An 18,339-nucleotide genomic window follows, 5' to 3' on the forward strand; every position below is an offset into this window, starting at 1 on the left:
AACAATGTATAAGAAATTTCTTTAAAAACCTTTTTCTGGTTTAAATATAAGAAAATATAGAAAATAAAAACGACCATGTTAAATCTTGTTTAAGGTATAGTGTACATTCCGGTTTGTTCAGATCATGAACACCGGGGATAGAATGACAGGATATTTGACGATCAAACTTTTATATCGTTATACATAAAAGATTTTTAACATTTTTTTCACAAAACAGCAAAATCATGATTATTCTTATTTCTAAGGAAGCATCCTCATACATGTACATACTGTACCTGTAGATTCCAGTTTGTTAAAACATTAATCCTGGGTAAACAAATTTTGCATGAAAATATTTATAGGGAAAAGTATGCGCTGATTTAGAACAAGGTCAAGGTTAAGTTAGGTTGTTCATAGCTTTCTGTTTAAGACATGTTTTCATGTTGGTTTTTGATGCTTACAGATTAGAGAAAAGCACACAAAATAAGTAATCATTTTATTGTCATTTTTTTCTACTTTTCTCAATAACATGTTAAATTAGGTAGTGAGCGTAACACAATTTCTCAGCTAAATCAACCATTGATGTCGATCTGTAACCAGTTAAATATTTATCTACCCATTACCCAAAACACATAATATTGTATTATGTGTTTTTGGGTAATAGGTAGATTAATGTTTTGAATTATCGATGGACGCTAAGGTAAGGAAAAACTATAAGGGTCGTGCATCTAATTGGATTTGTTTTTATGTTTTTATATTTAGCCCTTGTAAAAGCTGTTTTTAGGCATAGTCTTTTAAACTGTTTTAAAAAGTTTCATTGTAACTCTTGAAAAAGGCAGTTAAGGGGGACAAGAGGTGTTAAATTGAAAAAAGAAATGGTGATTTGGGGCATTTAACCTCTAAAGAAATCGACAAACCAATTTGAAATATTGGCTAATTGCTAAAAGTAAAAAACCATGTATTTTTTTCCTTGTAATGTGTGTGTTTCTTTCTTATTTTCGCCCCTCACCCCCCCCCCCTCCCCAAATGGAGCAAAATAATTTGATATGTTTCGATACATTTGCAATGAAATTAAAGAAGGGGTGGGGGATTACTGTATATATACAATAAGAGGGCCGCTCTTACGTTATATGAAAAACGGGATACCTGAAAACAAAAACACTCTTCCATTTCGACTTCAACGTCAGGGACCGAAATAGTTCTGTTTTACATTGTACATGTACTAACGTACAACTGTAGATTTAGTTTAGTCATGAAATGAATCAAATGAAGTCAAAAAATACCCCCCCCCCCCAAAAAAAATATTACAAATAATAAATACATATCATTGTGTTTCCACTTTATTTAGTTTAGGGGATTCAAAGTGGATCATTTATGTTTTGTTGTAGGGCGCACAATAATCTATACATAACTTCAGACACTGCTTTTTGTCGTGATGAGCAATAAAACATTACATTAGTAAATATAATTCACAGATAAATTAAAATTTTTAAAATAATTTTTTACCTGACAAAATACAATCAATTTCTTTTCTTTATATATTTTTTGCAGACATTACATTTTCAAAACAAAAAGTCAATCAAAAAACCCTCCATTCTTTACGACAACTAAAGAATTAGATACAATCATAGACTACTACATTTTACAGGCGTTACAAGGGATGCTGTCCGGGATATTTCTGGAGTGAAGATTTGAAGAAGTGCATTGGTAATGTAATATTAATAATAATAATATTAATAATAAAATTTGATTTTCAGCAATATTTTAGGTGATTGCAATTCAATTCTCTATTTATTATTTTATCTCGTTTTAATGCAATCAAGGAAATATTTTTGGTATTTGTCATTTTTTATTGGGAATTGTCACAATTTTCATTTAGTTTTCTTATGTCGGTTATGGCGTACCATAATTTCATTTCTCACCGTATGGTTACGGATAGCTGGTCACGGCTGTCAGACCGGTTTGTACAATTTTGTCGACGTGTGAGTTCAGAGCACAGGCAATCAATTTAATTGAATCTCTACCTCAATTTAAGGTACTGAGGGAGGATATACTTTATCTAGAGAATAACTGTAAAATTTCTTTATCTAATGATTTGTTAAATCGAGCGACTTGCATAATAATTTGCACTTCGGTGTTTATGCAAAAATTTAGATAGTTTATCTAGTTATTCCTTATATTTACATGCTTTTGATTCCGCCAATCCATGTGCTACAAGCCTCGCGTCTGTCTCTTGTTGTTCCGCCCCACAAGTGATTTTTTTTTACCACGGCTATCGAGCAACCAGTACATTCTTGTAGAAATAAAGTACATTAAGTATTTGCAATTTTATCTTCGAAAAAGATATTGAAAATGTAAATATTACTTATCACAGAATGCATGGACGGATACACAAGTGAAAACTTCAGCTTCATTTGTCCCTATCTCTTGTCCGGAAAGAAATGCAGGAAGGAATGTCAGTGCGATTATGCGACCTGTGACCCAGCATCAGGATGCCTATACACTGGTATAAAAATTTTAAACCGTTAGATATATATATATAGAAATTGATAAGGAAACTGGAGGCTCTTTTATCAACGACCTTACAAAATGATAACAAAATGCATATATAATTCCAGAACCTACGTTTTGCCATGGGAATGCCAAAATAAAAACGAGGGCTGTTCAATAAACATATGCAATGTACTGAACTCTCTGACATACAATATAGAAATCATTTGACGTTAAGCTTGACTTTTTCTCACAATCAAACCTTTATGAATTGAATACAGTTTATGTGACCACTTTTCATCACACAATTTCATTGTGAGTAGCTGTACACAAGGGCTATTCGAGACAATGCATTAAAAATGAAGGGTAAAGAATTAGTAAACAAGAGTTACTAGTATATAAACGTTCCATGAAAGCTGCTGTACAACTCGTTGAGAATCCCTAAAAATATCCACTGAAACATGTGAAATTCACAGCAACCAATGTATGTTTTATAGACACAGGTGGATTTCAATAAACAAAATTGATATGATGGGCATCGAAAATGGATAAAGTTCTTGGTGATAAAGTCTTACAATAATCAATCTACTATTCAATAAAATCACTGAATTTTGATAATGTTTGATTGACTTTAAGACACATAGCAAAATTGATAGGCATCATTTTTGGGGTAGATTACACTGTTTTAAAGATGCATTGTACAGTGAAAAAGCTTAGTACTCACTCTATGTTTTGAAAATGAAAGAAAAAAATGTCAGTCTTCATGTTTTACTAAGGGATAGCCAGAATATCTCTCCGATGTAAAAGTAAAATAGAGTTTACAATAGCACAATGTAATAAAGATTCTGTAAGACTATCATTAAATTTAAATCATGAGTTCAGAGGAGGAACAGTTGCATGTATGAGAAAGGTACCCAGATGTTAGAAAAAATAACAGTGTCAATGTCTTTCTGTGGGAAAGCCCAAATACCTTTCTGATCAAATAAGAATCAAAAAATAGAAATTTTGAGTTAAAAAATAAATCATATGATGATACATACAGTGTACATTCAGTTGTGTACAGGATAGATAATTTGCAGATAAGTTGTTAATGTTGCCAAAAAGTATTTAAGCACGAACACCCCAAACAATATATTCCCTTTCCAATTTTCTCAAGCGAAGGTATTTAAAAGAGACAAAAATACTTTAAAAAGATAATGTGTTTAGAAAATAATTTCTCTATGATTGTCAATCCGGTAAGTTTTGCAAGCTTTCATTTATGACTACATTATTTCAACGTGTGTGTCATTTAGAGTAGAATATTACCCTCAAAATCTCTATTCCTCAAATATCTAGTAAACCGAGTTCTAGATTACGAGGTTTGACTGTTTTTGATGTTAATATTTTCAAAAGCAGTACACAAATGGGCATTGCTCGGATTTATAAAGGAATTACAAAATGATAGACCGACTTTTTCCTTGAAGTTCGAGAATATTCAAAATATTCGATTCTCTCAATTTTGCTTTTACTGAAAAGGTTTAACACATATAAAGGTTTCTACTTTAAACTTCAAAAAGATTATTGATCATTGACATGAGAGTGATTTTAATCCTCTGACTTTGAAAAAAAATGAGAGTTAAAACTGATGCCATAGGTGTTTTATACGGTACTATCTATTATTGATTCTCCGGATACAAAATTGATGTTTGAATAAATCTGTAAGATAAGAAAAAAGAATAAAACAGAAAGCAAAGAGAAGGAATTCAAATAACTGGCAAACAATCCTCACATCAACAAGGAAGTTGCATGTACCACCAGCATCATAAAGACTTTCTTTAATTCCTATTCAGAAGGGAGATTCCAGTCAAGGTATACTTTATTAAAATGGAGAGAGATATGTTTATTTTAATAAGAAGACTCGTAAAAATATTTATTTACCTTTTCATTTGTAATTAGGGAAATTATTTTGATAAAAGATATTCTGATCATACAAGTAAACTTACCTAGAGATTATATGTAACAAAAATTGTCTAACAAGAGATCATTTTTCTTAATAACATACAAAATTGTCTTTCTTAAGGACAAATGATACAAACAAATTTTATCTTTGGAGGAGACTTAATGTCATGTCTTAAGGTTAGAAAAGTGGATAATTCTTAGAACATTTTCTCCTAAGAATTGGAAAATGAAATAGATTTGGAAAATATTACTAATATTTCAATAAAATTATAAAAATGGATAAAAGACTCTCAGTAAAGGTTTACAGATGGGAATAAATTTCAGAATATGTTAAACTGTGCTCAAAGTGTAATATAAACTTTAGAAAAATATACCAAGCCAGGTGAATTTGATGAGGAAAAGCAAAATGGTAAAAATCAGCCCATATATCATAGGGTGATTTATACCACTTTGCTTTTCCTAATAAAATTAACCCGGCTCGGTATATACTAGTATTTCTAAAGATCATATTACATTTTTAGCACCAAGCTAACATATTCTGAAAATTGTTTTTATCTGTAAACCTTTACTGAGTGTGATATGTCAATATTTCATTTGTTTTTTTTATTGAAATATTAGTAATATTTTACAAGTCTATCATTTTCCATTTCTTAGGAAAAAACATTATGAGAAATATCCACTTTTCTAAACTTGTGACATAATACTAAATCTCCGTCAAAGATAAAATTTGATTGTAGCATCTGTCCTTAAGTGTACTCGGTTTACACTTCCTACACAGTCAGGTACATTTTATCCACCCGCACTTAGATAGTACATATGCATCGTAGGAATACATCTACTACACATGTACCTTATCACGCTAACAAAAATTTAATATCGTAAACTAGAGTTTACTATAGTTAACGATACTATGGAACTTTTTTAAAAATTAAGAGCTCTTGTATATATTTTGGATATATATATATCAAAGACAAATTGTGCGCAGTAATATTTAAACACACAAGTGATAGTTCATTTTAGTTTAAGAGATTTTTTAGCATCGTAAAAGATGATAAAATAAATAATCTGAAATTCATATTTTAAACATTTTGATTTAACACAGTAAAAACTTTGATTTACAACAGTAACAATAGTAAACTATAATACTTTTTTGTTAGGTCTTGTGCCATATTTTTGAAAAAATGCAAGGTCACGAGGCATTCTACACCATTATAAAATTTCAAATCGTTGTCTTTAAACCCTAAGAAACATAAGACATATTTTAAAGTTTCATGGCATTTACAGCAGTAGAGATTTGCCAAACGACCATAATTATACGTGTATATACTCCTTTTTGGAAGATTTATCAAATCTAAAAATGTGCTAGAAGGAATCATCCGAAAAAAGATGGAGATGAATCAATTATACATGAGAAGAGGATGACTTAATTTTTTTCTCTAATCTACACCTTTTAAGTAGAGTTAGAGTCAGACCCAATACTATGGTCTTATTACATAACTCATAACAGGTATTTTGATCTTTCAAAAGGTATTTTTCTTATCTAATTTACTTCATTTCGATAAATCTGGCGACTTTGAAATCGATACAAATTAATTAATGTACATTAGAACATAGATATGATGAACACTTTGCCTCTTCATACCCTCCACTTTCAAAAACAATGCTAAGTCACTGTTAAAAAATACACTAGCGATCTTTAAATTGTATCATCGTTCGAAAACGATGCTTCGTCAATTGCGTGTCTAAAATTCCATCTAAAATAACTCCCGGATGCATAAAACGTAAGCCAGGTTAAGTAACTAAATTGTTTAATTCGTTGGTTAAAAACAATTTCAGCGTATTAATTTTCAGTCCAATCACATTCCATTTCTCAACAGCCATTTTCCTTATTGTCGAAGTATAACTGAAAATCAAATCTTAAGCCATATATCTTTTTTTTCTATGATTATAGACCGTTCACGGTAGCTTAGTCGGTAGAGCGCTTGCTCCGTGATCGGAAGGTCGTGACTTCGTATATCAGTCGCGACTGACCTAGTCGTTAAAGTGGGTAGCAACTGTTCCTTCGTTCAAGTCACATTTTGTACAATGAAAAATGTCTTTTGTTCTCAATAAAATATTATTTGCAGTAAAATACAAAGCCGTTAACTTGGATGCGATGTCTATTTTAGTATTTTATTTATAAACTGTACGTGCATTCTCAAGACAAGCGATAATGTCGTGTGTTTGTATGCAGATTCATTGAAAAAGTAATGGAATGGCCCTAATAAATCGATTTATTGCAAGGGCATACCCTCTATATATCTTGTCAAAATTTTACCCGTAAAAATCAAGAAGGAGTAAGATATTTGAAAAGTGCTGCGAACCTCTTGAAATCTTGCAAATATATTAATTATAGCTATATTTAATGTAGTTGACCAGCAGAATATTCAACCTGCCGTCCAACAAATTAAATTTTACCAATTAAAAAAGGGAATCTATATAGGTTCGCAGCACTTTTCACAAACTACTTACAGTGTTGCAAAGGATTTTATAAAATAAACTAAGATTTTTAACTTGGTTATGCCCTTGCAATATTGAAATTTATAGATGACCTCTAAACTGCAAGTATAATTGCCAAATTCATGTGACGTCGACCTTATATGACAAGTCTAAATAAAAAATCTAAATGTCCCCAACATGTAGATTTAAACCACATTACATTGTTTTGATATCGGTGAATTCCTAAAAAGAATCGCCCATCCTAATAAAGTATGTATTTTTTATCTTTAAAAATCGACGATATTTCCATTTGTAACCTTAACTGTGCTGCGTATATATACATGATTTATTTCAATCTATTCAGAGTGAAAGAATAATTTCCTTCATCATACATTGATTGACATTTCCTTTTTCCTGTTAAGATCTATTTTTGCTTTTTTTTTTAAACGATTAAATATAGTCAAATGCATATATGTTCTAAGATCAAATCAGGTATTGAAAAAATAGGCAACAAAAGAGCTCTCTCTCTCTCTTTCTATGTAAAGATAGATCCATTTACAATGTACGAAGAACGATATATTACATAGGAAAATCGTATCACTGAATATTATCACACGGATCATTTTGACACTTGACTGTTGGAAATATTTCCTTGACCAATAAAGCTACAAGATACTTGTACATTGTATCATAACTAAAATGGAATAGAGCACTGTATTTACACAGCAGGTACCATAAATAACTCTTGCAACAATGCAACAAGTGGGTATTTTGATTATCTTATTGGATGTTTTTCTTATTTCAAATCAACTATGCGAAGGAGTTCCAATTTGTGAGGGGTAATTAAAGTTTTTTAAACATAATTAATGCATGGTACTTTATTAAAAATATTTTGCAATGATTCATATAATAATTATTCTTGATTTGCAGATTTAGATTGCTTATTACATAAATTTATTTTATTATTTCCATAAACAAGCTGATCAGAAGCATATACCCAAGGAAATTGAACAATGGATACTTTCTGGAAAGAAAGTAAACGTATTTTCATTTAAGATATAATTATGTTTATATTTTAAAAGAAAAACTCCATTATGTTTTCTGTTGAAGTCTAGGTAATTATGCAAAAAGTCTCTGAGTGGAACATATAGAAGAGGGGTAGAGTATATGATTAATTGGTTAGGTTAAGTACGTGGTAAGGTTATTTATGTCTATAACTATTTCCTAGATACAAGCAGCTCACCACAGTTTTGCCTTGCTCCGAATTTTATTTCATATACGACAGGACAATTATCTGTGAGAATGAAATTGTCATTTATTGAATACGGTAACACGTACAGTTAATGGCGAAAAAATACAATGTAAGTTTTACATACATGGGGTGAAATAAACAAAACCCAAACAATTTGTACAAATAAATATACATGTAAACATTTTACAAAATATGAACATATACGTTCTGATTTCCGCCATAGAAAATAGGTCACAATATTAGTTCCGAGTAGATATATCAACTTAATAACAAGAGGCCCATGGGCCTTATAGGTCACCTGAGTATCATGTTACAACTTTCCAACATTGAATTAAGTACGTGATTTGGAGTGGACTTACATACGTCATGCCTGATGTCCAATCCAATAATGTAATCCAACATAATATAATAGTTATTTAAAAAAAAGTACGTGTTTTAAGCCAAAAGCCATGAAATTCACAATTTTGAAAGAGGCACCATTTTTATCATCAAAATTTAACACTTAGCGCAAGCTTACTAAACACCCAGAGGTAGATCAGAGTAGCCAGGGGCCTTGAAATTGTCCGTTTTGGATAAAACACATATCTTCATTATAATTATTAATTAATTCATTCAATACCCGGGATCAAAGGAAAAGATTTTAAAAGAACCTATGCATAGTATTTAAATAATAAATAGAACCCCACCCTAACACCAGAAATCTTGACTAAGGGGCCATAAAATTCTAAATTTTCGAAGAGGCAGTCTTATTCAACATAGCAATGAACTTTGGTAGTTTATTAAAAACCTAGGAGCAGAGAAGATTTTCAAATAATTAACAATTTTTACCACTAGATAATCAACAGATCACAGCGCTAACAGCAGAACACCTGAATCAGGGGCATGATATACACAGTTTTTAAAAGAGAAATAATAAATTTGTACTTCGTTAGTTTACCTAATATCCAGGGGCAGTGAAAAAGACTTACAAAGAATTATTGTTTTTTTTTACTATATAACCAATTAATTAGGTCCCGCCCTAACACCAGAACCCTTGACCCTGGGGCAATGAAATTCACAATTTTGTTATAGACAATGAAAGCAAATGTTTAGTTGAATAAAATTCATTTTTGTTTTTGGCGAACGCGGCCACGGCCTTAAGGATGCCGGTTGATGAGTTGGCAAGCCTTAAAATCAATTAATTAATTAATACATTTTATTGTCATCTCTCACCTCTCATCTCTCTTATGGCTACTGCATAAATGATCGATGGTCTACGCCAGATGGAATATTCTAACTAGGTCAGCGCGCTGAATCAAAAATCACTAATGATCTGCCGAGGCGTGGATCCAAAAATTAACAGAAAAACAGCATCAAATTATTTTTCCTATGTTATTGAAATGAATCCAAATTTAAAATATACTGTAGACGTACTTTTTTCCACGGGGTCATAATTCCGCGGAATCTCAATTTCTTTTTAATCCGCGTGAAGAAAATTACTGATTCTCTATATGCCTTAACTTTATTTTAAATACGCTTGGACAAATTTCCGCGGAGAATTTGTGACCGCGGACATAGCATAAATTAATACCACGCGGAAAAAAGTACTTCTACAGTATTCCTAAAACAGTCTTAAATTCAGGGTTGGCAGATAGGGAATTTTTTTCAGATAATTTGTGAATGCTTAATTTTAGCTGATATAATTTAAATTTTACTATCGTATTACCTCTAATTAAAAGTGCTAAGTGGAACTTTGCCAGCTGTTGTTATTATCTTGAGTGTGTTTTTTGAATAAATTAACAAATAAAAATGCATCTTAAATTCTTTTAGTTATAATTATATGATATTTCTTGGCTGAATAAGTCTTCATGTTTCCCGAACATTCATGCAATGAATTGTTTATTAAACCGAAACAAGCAAAACCTTTGAAATAAACATAAACTTTCAAATTCGGCACCGCTCTCAAATTCACTTTCATTGTTTACGTAAAGTTACTATATAACCCTTTGGTCAACACACTGCCATCAGTTTTGTGACGTAAATCAGGCTATTGTGACGTCTACTACTCTCGGGACTCTTCGTTCAACGAACGAGAACTATATTGCGGGAAAATTCACTAGGTGTTCCGAAAAGGTAGAATATGATGTAGCCTGGTTCCCTGTCCCTGTTTTGCTTCGTATTCTCTGCGTCACTAGGCAAGGATGAGACAGGGGACCAGGCTAAATATGATGAAAAGCGTGCCGACGACAGGAAATATGAAGTTTTACGGCCCGCTCACGTGATAACTTAGAACCGATTAGATAACGCGTTGTGTAGAATATTTATAATGAGGTATAATAATATTCATGATTCAACATTATGCAATCCATCATTAAACATTATTCATTTTGCATACATTATGCATTTCATCATTATACATTGTGGCATCCAACAAATTTACATTTGCTGTGTTTTTCTACAAACTACCAACTGTGAAATTGATTTGAAAACCATTTTCGTGTATACTCATGCAGAAATATACATGGAGAAACGGGCGTGAACGTGACATCACAATGTGGTTGCAACGACGTTAGTGAAAATGCAACGATACATGTATAGGGCATCGAGAAATTCAAATATAAGTTTAATATATATAAGTGTGCGTAGGCATATTTTTCATGAAGCGCGCTTCATGAAATATTTCTAATTGACAAGTCTGTTTGATTCAGATACCAAGAATTCACACTAAACTTAGGAAATTCAGTAATTATTCATTCAATATGCATTTCATCATTATGCATTATGACATCATTATACATTATTGATTTGATGATTGAGAAAGACAGACAAAATTATACTCTAACTGGGAACAGATACTACTGTATACAGAGTTATTTTCGCCCCATGTTATTTTCGCCCTTTCTCATTCGCAAAAATGTTCGCACCGCATTAAATTCGCCCAGTCAAAGTTTTGTTTAAGAAATTATACTGTATTCATTGAATTCAACCCGTTTTAACTTCGCCCAAAATAGGGTAGGGCGAAAATAAAACGGGGGCGAAAATTTCCCTGTTATAGTAAGTATAATGATGCTATCAATTCTATGAAAGCCACAATCGTCGCGCAATATCACATAATCTTACAATATTTGATCATTATAACTATATTTACTTGGTTAGTTTGTTTTGAATCCATGGAGCAGAAAAGAATTAAGATTTTAAAGAATTTATGCCTATTTACTATATATTCAATAGAGTCCGGTCCTAACACTAGAACCCCCTACCCTGCGTCCATGAAATTCAAAATTTTGGAAGAGACATTCTTGCTCATCATAACTATGTAATAGCTTAGTTTATTTAATGTCCATGTGCAAAGACGAAGATTTTCAAAGAATTAATTCATTTTCACTACAATATATAATCTAATTAACCCCTTCCTTGCAATAGAATTCTTACCCTGTGGCCATCGATTTTACAATTTTGGTAGAGGACTCAATGCTTATCACAATCATGCCATTAATTTGACCGCTTCATGTATAAAAGAATATATTTTTAAATATTGCAAAATAGTATGTAGGAGTATGTAATATTTTTTTAATATTGCAAAAATGTTTAGTGGCAGTAGCCCCTTTCCTCAGCCCCCAGGGGGACAGGGACAATGAAGTTCACAATATTTGTTCCCCTTCATCCATAGATGCAATGCGCAAAATTGGTTTATATTGTTTGGGCAGTTACAGAGAAGGAGCTGAAAATGTTTAAATGTTAACACAGGAAGAAAGACGACGGACAAAAAAAGACGACAAAAGGTCACCTGGGTGACCTGAAATTTAATTATTATTTACATAAAGCGACAAATTTGGAGCTTCTATCTCATTTGTCAGAGATAACTTTTCCATCTTATTAGGAACGTACTTGGGTATTTTCTTTTAATTCATATAAGGAATAAGTCTCGCTTTTTCGATTTCATGATATGGTCAATTGATTGCCTTGCATAATAATTTGCATAAACGCCGAAGAGGTACATGCATGAAATATACATGTTTTTGATTCCGCCAATCCACGTGCTACAAGCCCTGGTTTTGTCTTGCTATTTTGCCCACCTTGCACGTGTTTTTTTTTTCCCGGGCCTTTTGATGAACCAGTACATTCATGGAGAAATAACTTACATTTGTTATTTGTAATTTTATTTCGGAGAAAGATATTGGAAATGTAAACATTCAAGATTAACTAACGAAAAGAAGTTATACCGGCAAACCAATAGTAAACTGTCCACTAGCTCCTCTTCAACTTATTCACAATTTGAATTTTTAACATTTTAAATTCTAAAACTAAGAACATTTTTGTATGTTTGTTACTTCACTATTACCTTTCCAAAATAGGACAATTTTTGTCGTATGAAATAATTCAGAACCCCAAAGCATAAGCTTAATTTCTAGGATTATGTAATAAGCTGTCTAGAAATACATCAGATCCCAAAAGCACAACCAAGCCTACATTGTATCTAACAGATCATACATAAATCATATTGACAGACTTAACTACTCAGAGAGAAGAAGAAAAGAGAGATAGGAGCACGCATAGTACATTTTTATTAGTTTTACTGCATGACGTTTAGGTATAAGATCTAATTTTAAATAAGAAAAAATATAAAATGTATTTTTAGACACTTCAAAGGATGCTGTAAAGGATACTTTTGGAATGAAGATATGAATAACTGCACAGGTAGTAATAATGTGATAATAATGAAATGATCATCCCAGATAAAAGAAATATTAATATAATATCCACACATTTTGATCTTATTTTTACATATATATGTTACATCGACTGCATGATGGACAGTGTGCCAGTCTCTCATCTCCATACTACAACTAAACTGGAATAAAGAGTCTAAACAAATTTAAAGTATATATATATATATATATATATATATATATATATATATATATATATATATATATATTTCTATAACACACGTATAATAGATGAGTTCAAAGGCATTCTAAATCTGAGTAAAAAGTATAGCAATCATAAAAAATTTATATTTCCATTTCTAATTTTTCTCTGTGATAACTCTTTGATTTCTTGATAATTCTACCGTAATGTAAATAAGGAAGGTCGATAGGTCAGAAGTTAAGGAGGCCTTATATGCATGCAAATCTCGTGCACATCTGTCTCTGAGGTTAAGAAGGCTAAATATGACGTGAATGTCGTGTGGCTGCTTTTGTGTTTGACGTCAGTAGGCGAGGACAATTGAAATAAGCATTGGAGTCGTCGTGTAATTTAAATCTTTGTCTATTTTAAAGTCTAAATCTTTAAGTCTAAATCTACAATTTTATTTTACAATAAAATGGAAATATAAAGAATTACTGTCTAGTTAGTATAATATGCGAGGGACATTAACGATAGTGGGAAAGATGGGATAATTCATGAATAACGTGCTTCGCCCGTTATGAATTTTATCCAATGTTTCCCACCATCGTTGATGCCCTGAAATACTATACTAACCAGACAGTGATTCCTTAAATAATTTCTTGATATGTAGGCCTAATTTTAAGTCTTATAGTTTTTTCTACAACAAACATAATATAAATGAGTTAAGTGAAAAGTAGAAATTATATGATACTAGTAAGTTATTGATGTGTTAAGCGATATGTGCTCTTCTAGTAAAGTTTTCATTGAAATTGTGATCAAATTAATTCAAACACATTATTTTGGCTTACATGTACATAATATCAAATGTTAAGGTGTAAAATTACAGGGAGTCTGAATCTATAGAAGAATGGTCAATCTTGCATAAAGCATTGGTCTCAATCATGTTTTTTTTTTTCAAGTAAAGAATTCTTAAACAATTGTCAAGTTTTTAACGTGGTATATCAAGTTTTCATAGTGATCACTTTGGTACATGTAAATTTAAGTTTTAACAGTTATCACTTTACAATAAATCTAAGTTTTCATAGGGTCAAGGTTATCACTATTGTTAATTATAGTAAACTATAGAATTTTTGGTTCGAGTTGTTAAGAGAAAATAATCACTTGTTGTTATAAACCTCATTTTTAAACATTTATTAAATATTTTTAAATATCATAGAATTTTTGGAAGTCAACAATGTATGTTAAATACTGTTATGATATTGAAATTATAAATAAATATCTAAATGATATATATTGATACATATTCTCAGAATGCATGAATGGATACACAGGTGAAAACTGCAGCTTCCCTTGTCCCTTTCCTTTGTACGGAAAGAAATGCAGGAAGGAATGTCGATGCGATAATCTTACATGTGATCCAGCATCAGGATGTCTCCCAACTGGTATTTAAATTGTATATTGTTTTGAGATAACCATCATTGAAATTTTCTCCCAAATAAAAGACTCGTGAGATAAGTTCATGTTTATATAACCATCTAAATTATATACCCAAATGTATAAAGAGCGTTGATTGACGGAAAACTCTGTCACATAATCTTTTCGCCGAAATAACGTTGAATATTGATGTGGGTTGAAATTGACTCGGGGTTCAGTTTTCAACGTTGAATGAAGAACCGGGTTGATTTTTTCCGTTGAAAATTGAGACCACAAACAATATACGGGCATAAATCTTTGAAGTACTAAAAACTATAATTAAAAGGAATCTGTTAACATAATTCGTATCAAAGTTTTGAGAAAACAGTTTTTTTTATATATATTGCTAAATATGATAAGATCAATAGGTTCAATTATGACGAAAAAATCCGGAAGTGTTGAAACTCCAAAATGGCGAACTACGGGATTTTTTTTTTTCGAAAACAGCTTCAATCGAAAACTATCGAAAACAATTTCTGTGAGCAATTTAATTGCTCAAGATTCTATGAAAGTAATTTTTTCTAACTTTAGTAAAACTCTATCGTGATATTATTTTTCATTTTTAAACTGTATGGCAATATAAATTAGGGAGACTTTCATTCTTAACGTAGAACCTACGTCGTATGACATCATAACTAGAGAATGTGTTAAGCCAGTGCTAGATTCATTATGACGTCATAATTAATTCAATGTCACTTTTCCCCGTACTTTACAGCTTCAATAGAAATGGTAGAAAATACTGTATTTTGAAATTCAAAAATTTCAACTTAAAATCATGCCGAAAAAATCTTAATTCAATTCATATATTTATTTGTTTATAATGCTTAATGACAAAATATTTCTGAAATTAGATAAACCTGCAGGCACCTTTTATTTACTAGATCTTGACCTTAATTAGGTGGACAAATCCAAGACTATCTTGTGTAATGCAATTACAATGTATACAACTTACTGTAATATTTGAATGGAATGTAAAAATTTTGAAGGAATGCATAAAATCGTAATAAATTTTTCAGTTGCCTTCTAAATAGTGTCATATCTTGAAGAAATGTGTCTAAGTCAAAGATGTGCATGTTGTAGATCGTGTGATCGTGTATACATTTTTGTGATATCTATAATGAAATGTGCATTCCTTTTCAAAATTATTTGTTACTTATTCATATTCTTAGTGTTTTAATTACAATTTTTCTATTATATATGATCCTTTAAAATTAAATTACAATTTTTGATAATTATTTCAAATCTGAAAGTAACCCAAAACAGTAATTTAATATAAATTCCGTGTAAGTGCAAAAAGGTCAAGTATAATAGAATTACTAAATAGCCTATCTCTCATTAGTAAGAGGGAAAAGGTATATATTTTAATCACTTTTTTGTAATTATTTGGGTATGTTCTTCATCATATTAAAGATTGAAAACAATGTAACAAAGACTCCTAAAAAATATTTTTACAAATGTAGGGTGGAAAATTGATTAAAGAAATTGAGTTCATTTGCCTATTCTTTGTAAAATGTGGACTTATCAATTTTGTAAATTGAATAAAAAAGAAATTATTCTTAAGAAATATTGCTTAATATTGTTAAGTTAATAAAGTCTAAAAATGACGATGTTAGAAGAGGAATTTTTGTGACTTTTCATATTCTCTCCTTGACAAGTACCCCTAAAAATAACTGAAAATGTGTAGTCGCAGTATGTAATTACCATACCAAGTTTCATAAACTGTACTAGAGTTGTACTAAAAACAAGAAAACATCATGAGCTTTTAACTGATTGATAAGCAAATACTATTTATCATTTTGAAAAGTTTGAAAATCTTGTGAAAAAGACTTTTCCGACATAGGTTCTACCTTAAGACACATTATTTTTCAGAAAAATATTTTTACCAAAGTTGTAATAAACATTTTTTTCTGACATTTGTAGGTCCGATGCAGTCAACGGCTTCTAATTCAACCCAAAGCACGGGAATTACGATGCCGTACATGAATGCACCTCAAAAAGACGACAAAGTCAATCAAAATCTTAAAATTCTTATAGGTGTAATTGGATCATTTGCATTCATAATGCTCTGTGTATACGTGTATGTAACTGTAGTCTCTAAGGATTTGAGATCTACAGACCCGTTGATCACAGGGAATCATACTGAGGGTGAGGACAATTCGCATAATAAAAATCTGTATGAAAATGTCAACATTTTCGAAAACAGAAGCCATTCCGTTGGTTCTACAGGGAATGTCGAGATTATTCTAAGGCCACAATAACTCAACGCAGGACTCGATACTACGAACAATTCTATCAACACATAACTGTGTACGTGACGTCAATGAGATCATTAGATAATGAGGGATGTTGTTGGTAAAAGATTTAAGTTTGGAAACCTCTGTAACCAAACATTGTGATTGTTTTTACATGTAAGAGTCATTCTCTGTAATGATTTGAAATTTTATATAGGAGCTGTGGCACGCATAGTCTCAGAATTTCTCCAAACTCGCTATGATAAAAGTCATTGATACCCTGAACTGAAATCAGACAAAAATTGGTTGCTATGTTTTATAGTTACTATGGCAACATGTCTTCAAGTTCGAAAAAATGGAATTTTATTTTACATGGTTAGAGACCCATGGTTAACATTTGCTGCAAAGAAAACAATTGGCAATGACTATTTCCAAAAGTTGAAGGTCAGATGTCTCAAATGCATGATAAATATGTTTGGTAAATCAACTATTACATACGTTACTATGGTAAAGAGTATTCAAAAGTAAAAAAAAAAATATTCATTGAATTTTATAAAGTCATACACGTAAACATAAAAAGCAATTATAGGATGAAATGTGACCAAATAATAGAAAAAAGAGCCTTAAAACATATACCAAGAACAAAATATGATATTTCATTTTGGTTAGCAATGGTTTCCAAAGTTTTTATACCACAGAGAGCCTTCAAAGTAACACTCTGTATGTTTAAATCTTATCCTATCTTTTTAAAAAGCACATTTCCTCATAACTAATGATCAATTTTATAAGATGTTGGTGTTCTCCAAGTTTTCCAATTTGAAAAAAATTCAGATTAGATTCTTTAAATAGAGCGTTGCTATGGAAATAAGCAGAATATATATGCTTAAAAACCTGAAAATACTTCTTTCCTTGGGCACGTACCCTTAAATGTAGATTCCCAAAACTTTTATGATTGATATTTATTAACAGCTAACTTCATTTTTAATTTTGACTATCATCCAATCTCTAAGTGGATGCAAGAAGTTGGCACACAGGGTTTAATATTGATATAAAGTTCACATAATCGATCTTTTTCCCTTCTTGGTAACCATAGCAACAGTGTTGTTTTATTCATCAAATTTTTTCAATATATCATATTCAACTTCAGTTCTAACAGATAAGTACCATTCAAGCTGAGTCCTTTAATTTGTTTCTTGATTAAATGGCAATTTAATTCTTAATGCAGCGAAAAATAATTCACTCTTAAGCACTGGTACTTTGTTTCCATGGTAACACTGCAAAGTAGCAGGTATACCCAATTTTTCTTATGGTTTTGGTGTTGCAAGGTCCTAAAGATGCATGTTTGCCAGTCTTGAATTTTCATGTTTTTCCTCAAGACAGTAGCATTCACCCAATCTTAGTTACTAGTTTTGCATGGTTACACTGTGTTACCATGGCAACCAAAAAAGTTATTTATAGAATAATATTGCTTATACTTATATACTTAAGGTCAAACATTTTCATTTGTTTTTCTTAAGTTGTTGATTGAGTTTGAGCATGTAACACCTACCATTAGTGAATATGGAGTGTTTTCAGCATATTTCAGCATTTTAAATGTATTCCAAATGTACCCTTGGTTACCACTTACTTAGAGATATATTCTAAACAGTTTCTTTACAGTATAAGTGA

General features: G+C 31.1%; 1 protein-coding gene across 2 annotated transcripts; it reads left to right on the forward strand.

The window, feature by feature from the left end:
* The first annotated feature begins 2,354 nt into the window (after positions 1-2,354).
* On the forward strand, positions 2,355-16,824 carry LOC134233320 (uncharacterized). Of its 2 annotated transcripts, XM_062715288.1 has the most exons (3): positions 12,772-12,814; positions 14,278-14,409; positions 16,361-16,824. In XM_062715288.1, the coding sequence occupies exons 1-3, from the start codon at positions 12,799-12,801 to the stop codon at positions 16,696-16,698; spliced, it is 486 nt and encodes a 161-aa protein (XP_062571272.1). In that variant the 5' UTR covers positions 12,772-12,798; the 3' UTR covers positions 16,699-16,824. The 2 variants fall into 2 exon arrangements, with proteins under 2 accessions (XP_062571273.1, XP_062571272.1); XM_062715289.1 differs by lacking the exons at positions 12,772-12,814; positions 14,278-14,409 and adding an exon at positions 2,355-2,485.
* Positions 16,825-18,339: the final 1,515 nt, after the last annotated feature.

The sequence above is a fragment of the Saccostrea cucullata genome, unplaced genomic scaffold (genome assembly GCF_032062105.1).
Source record: "Saccostrea cucullata isolate Sc308-1 unplaced genomic scaffold, CSIRO_AGI_Scuc_v1 ctg3915, whole genome shotgun sequence".
Taxonomy (NCBI): Eukaryota; Metazoa; Mollusca; class Bivalvia; order Ostreida; family Ostreidae; genus Saccostrea; species Saccostrea cuccullata.

Coding starts and splice junctions, on each gene's coding strand:
- LOC134233320 (XM_062715288.1), top strand. Junction 14,410..16,360: donor ATCAGGATGTCTCCCAACTG/GTATTTAAATTG, acceptor TGACATTTGTAG/GTCCGATGCAGTCAACGGCT.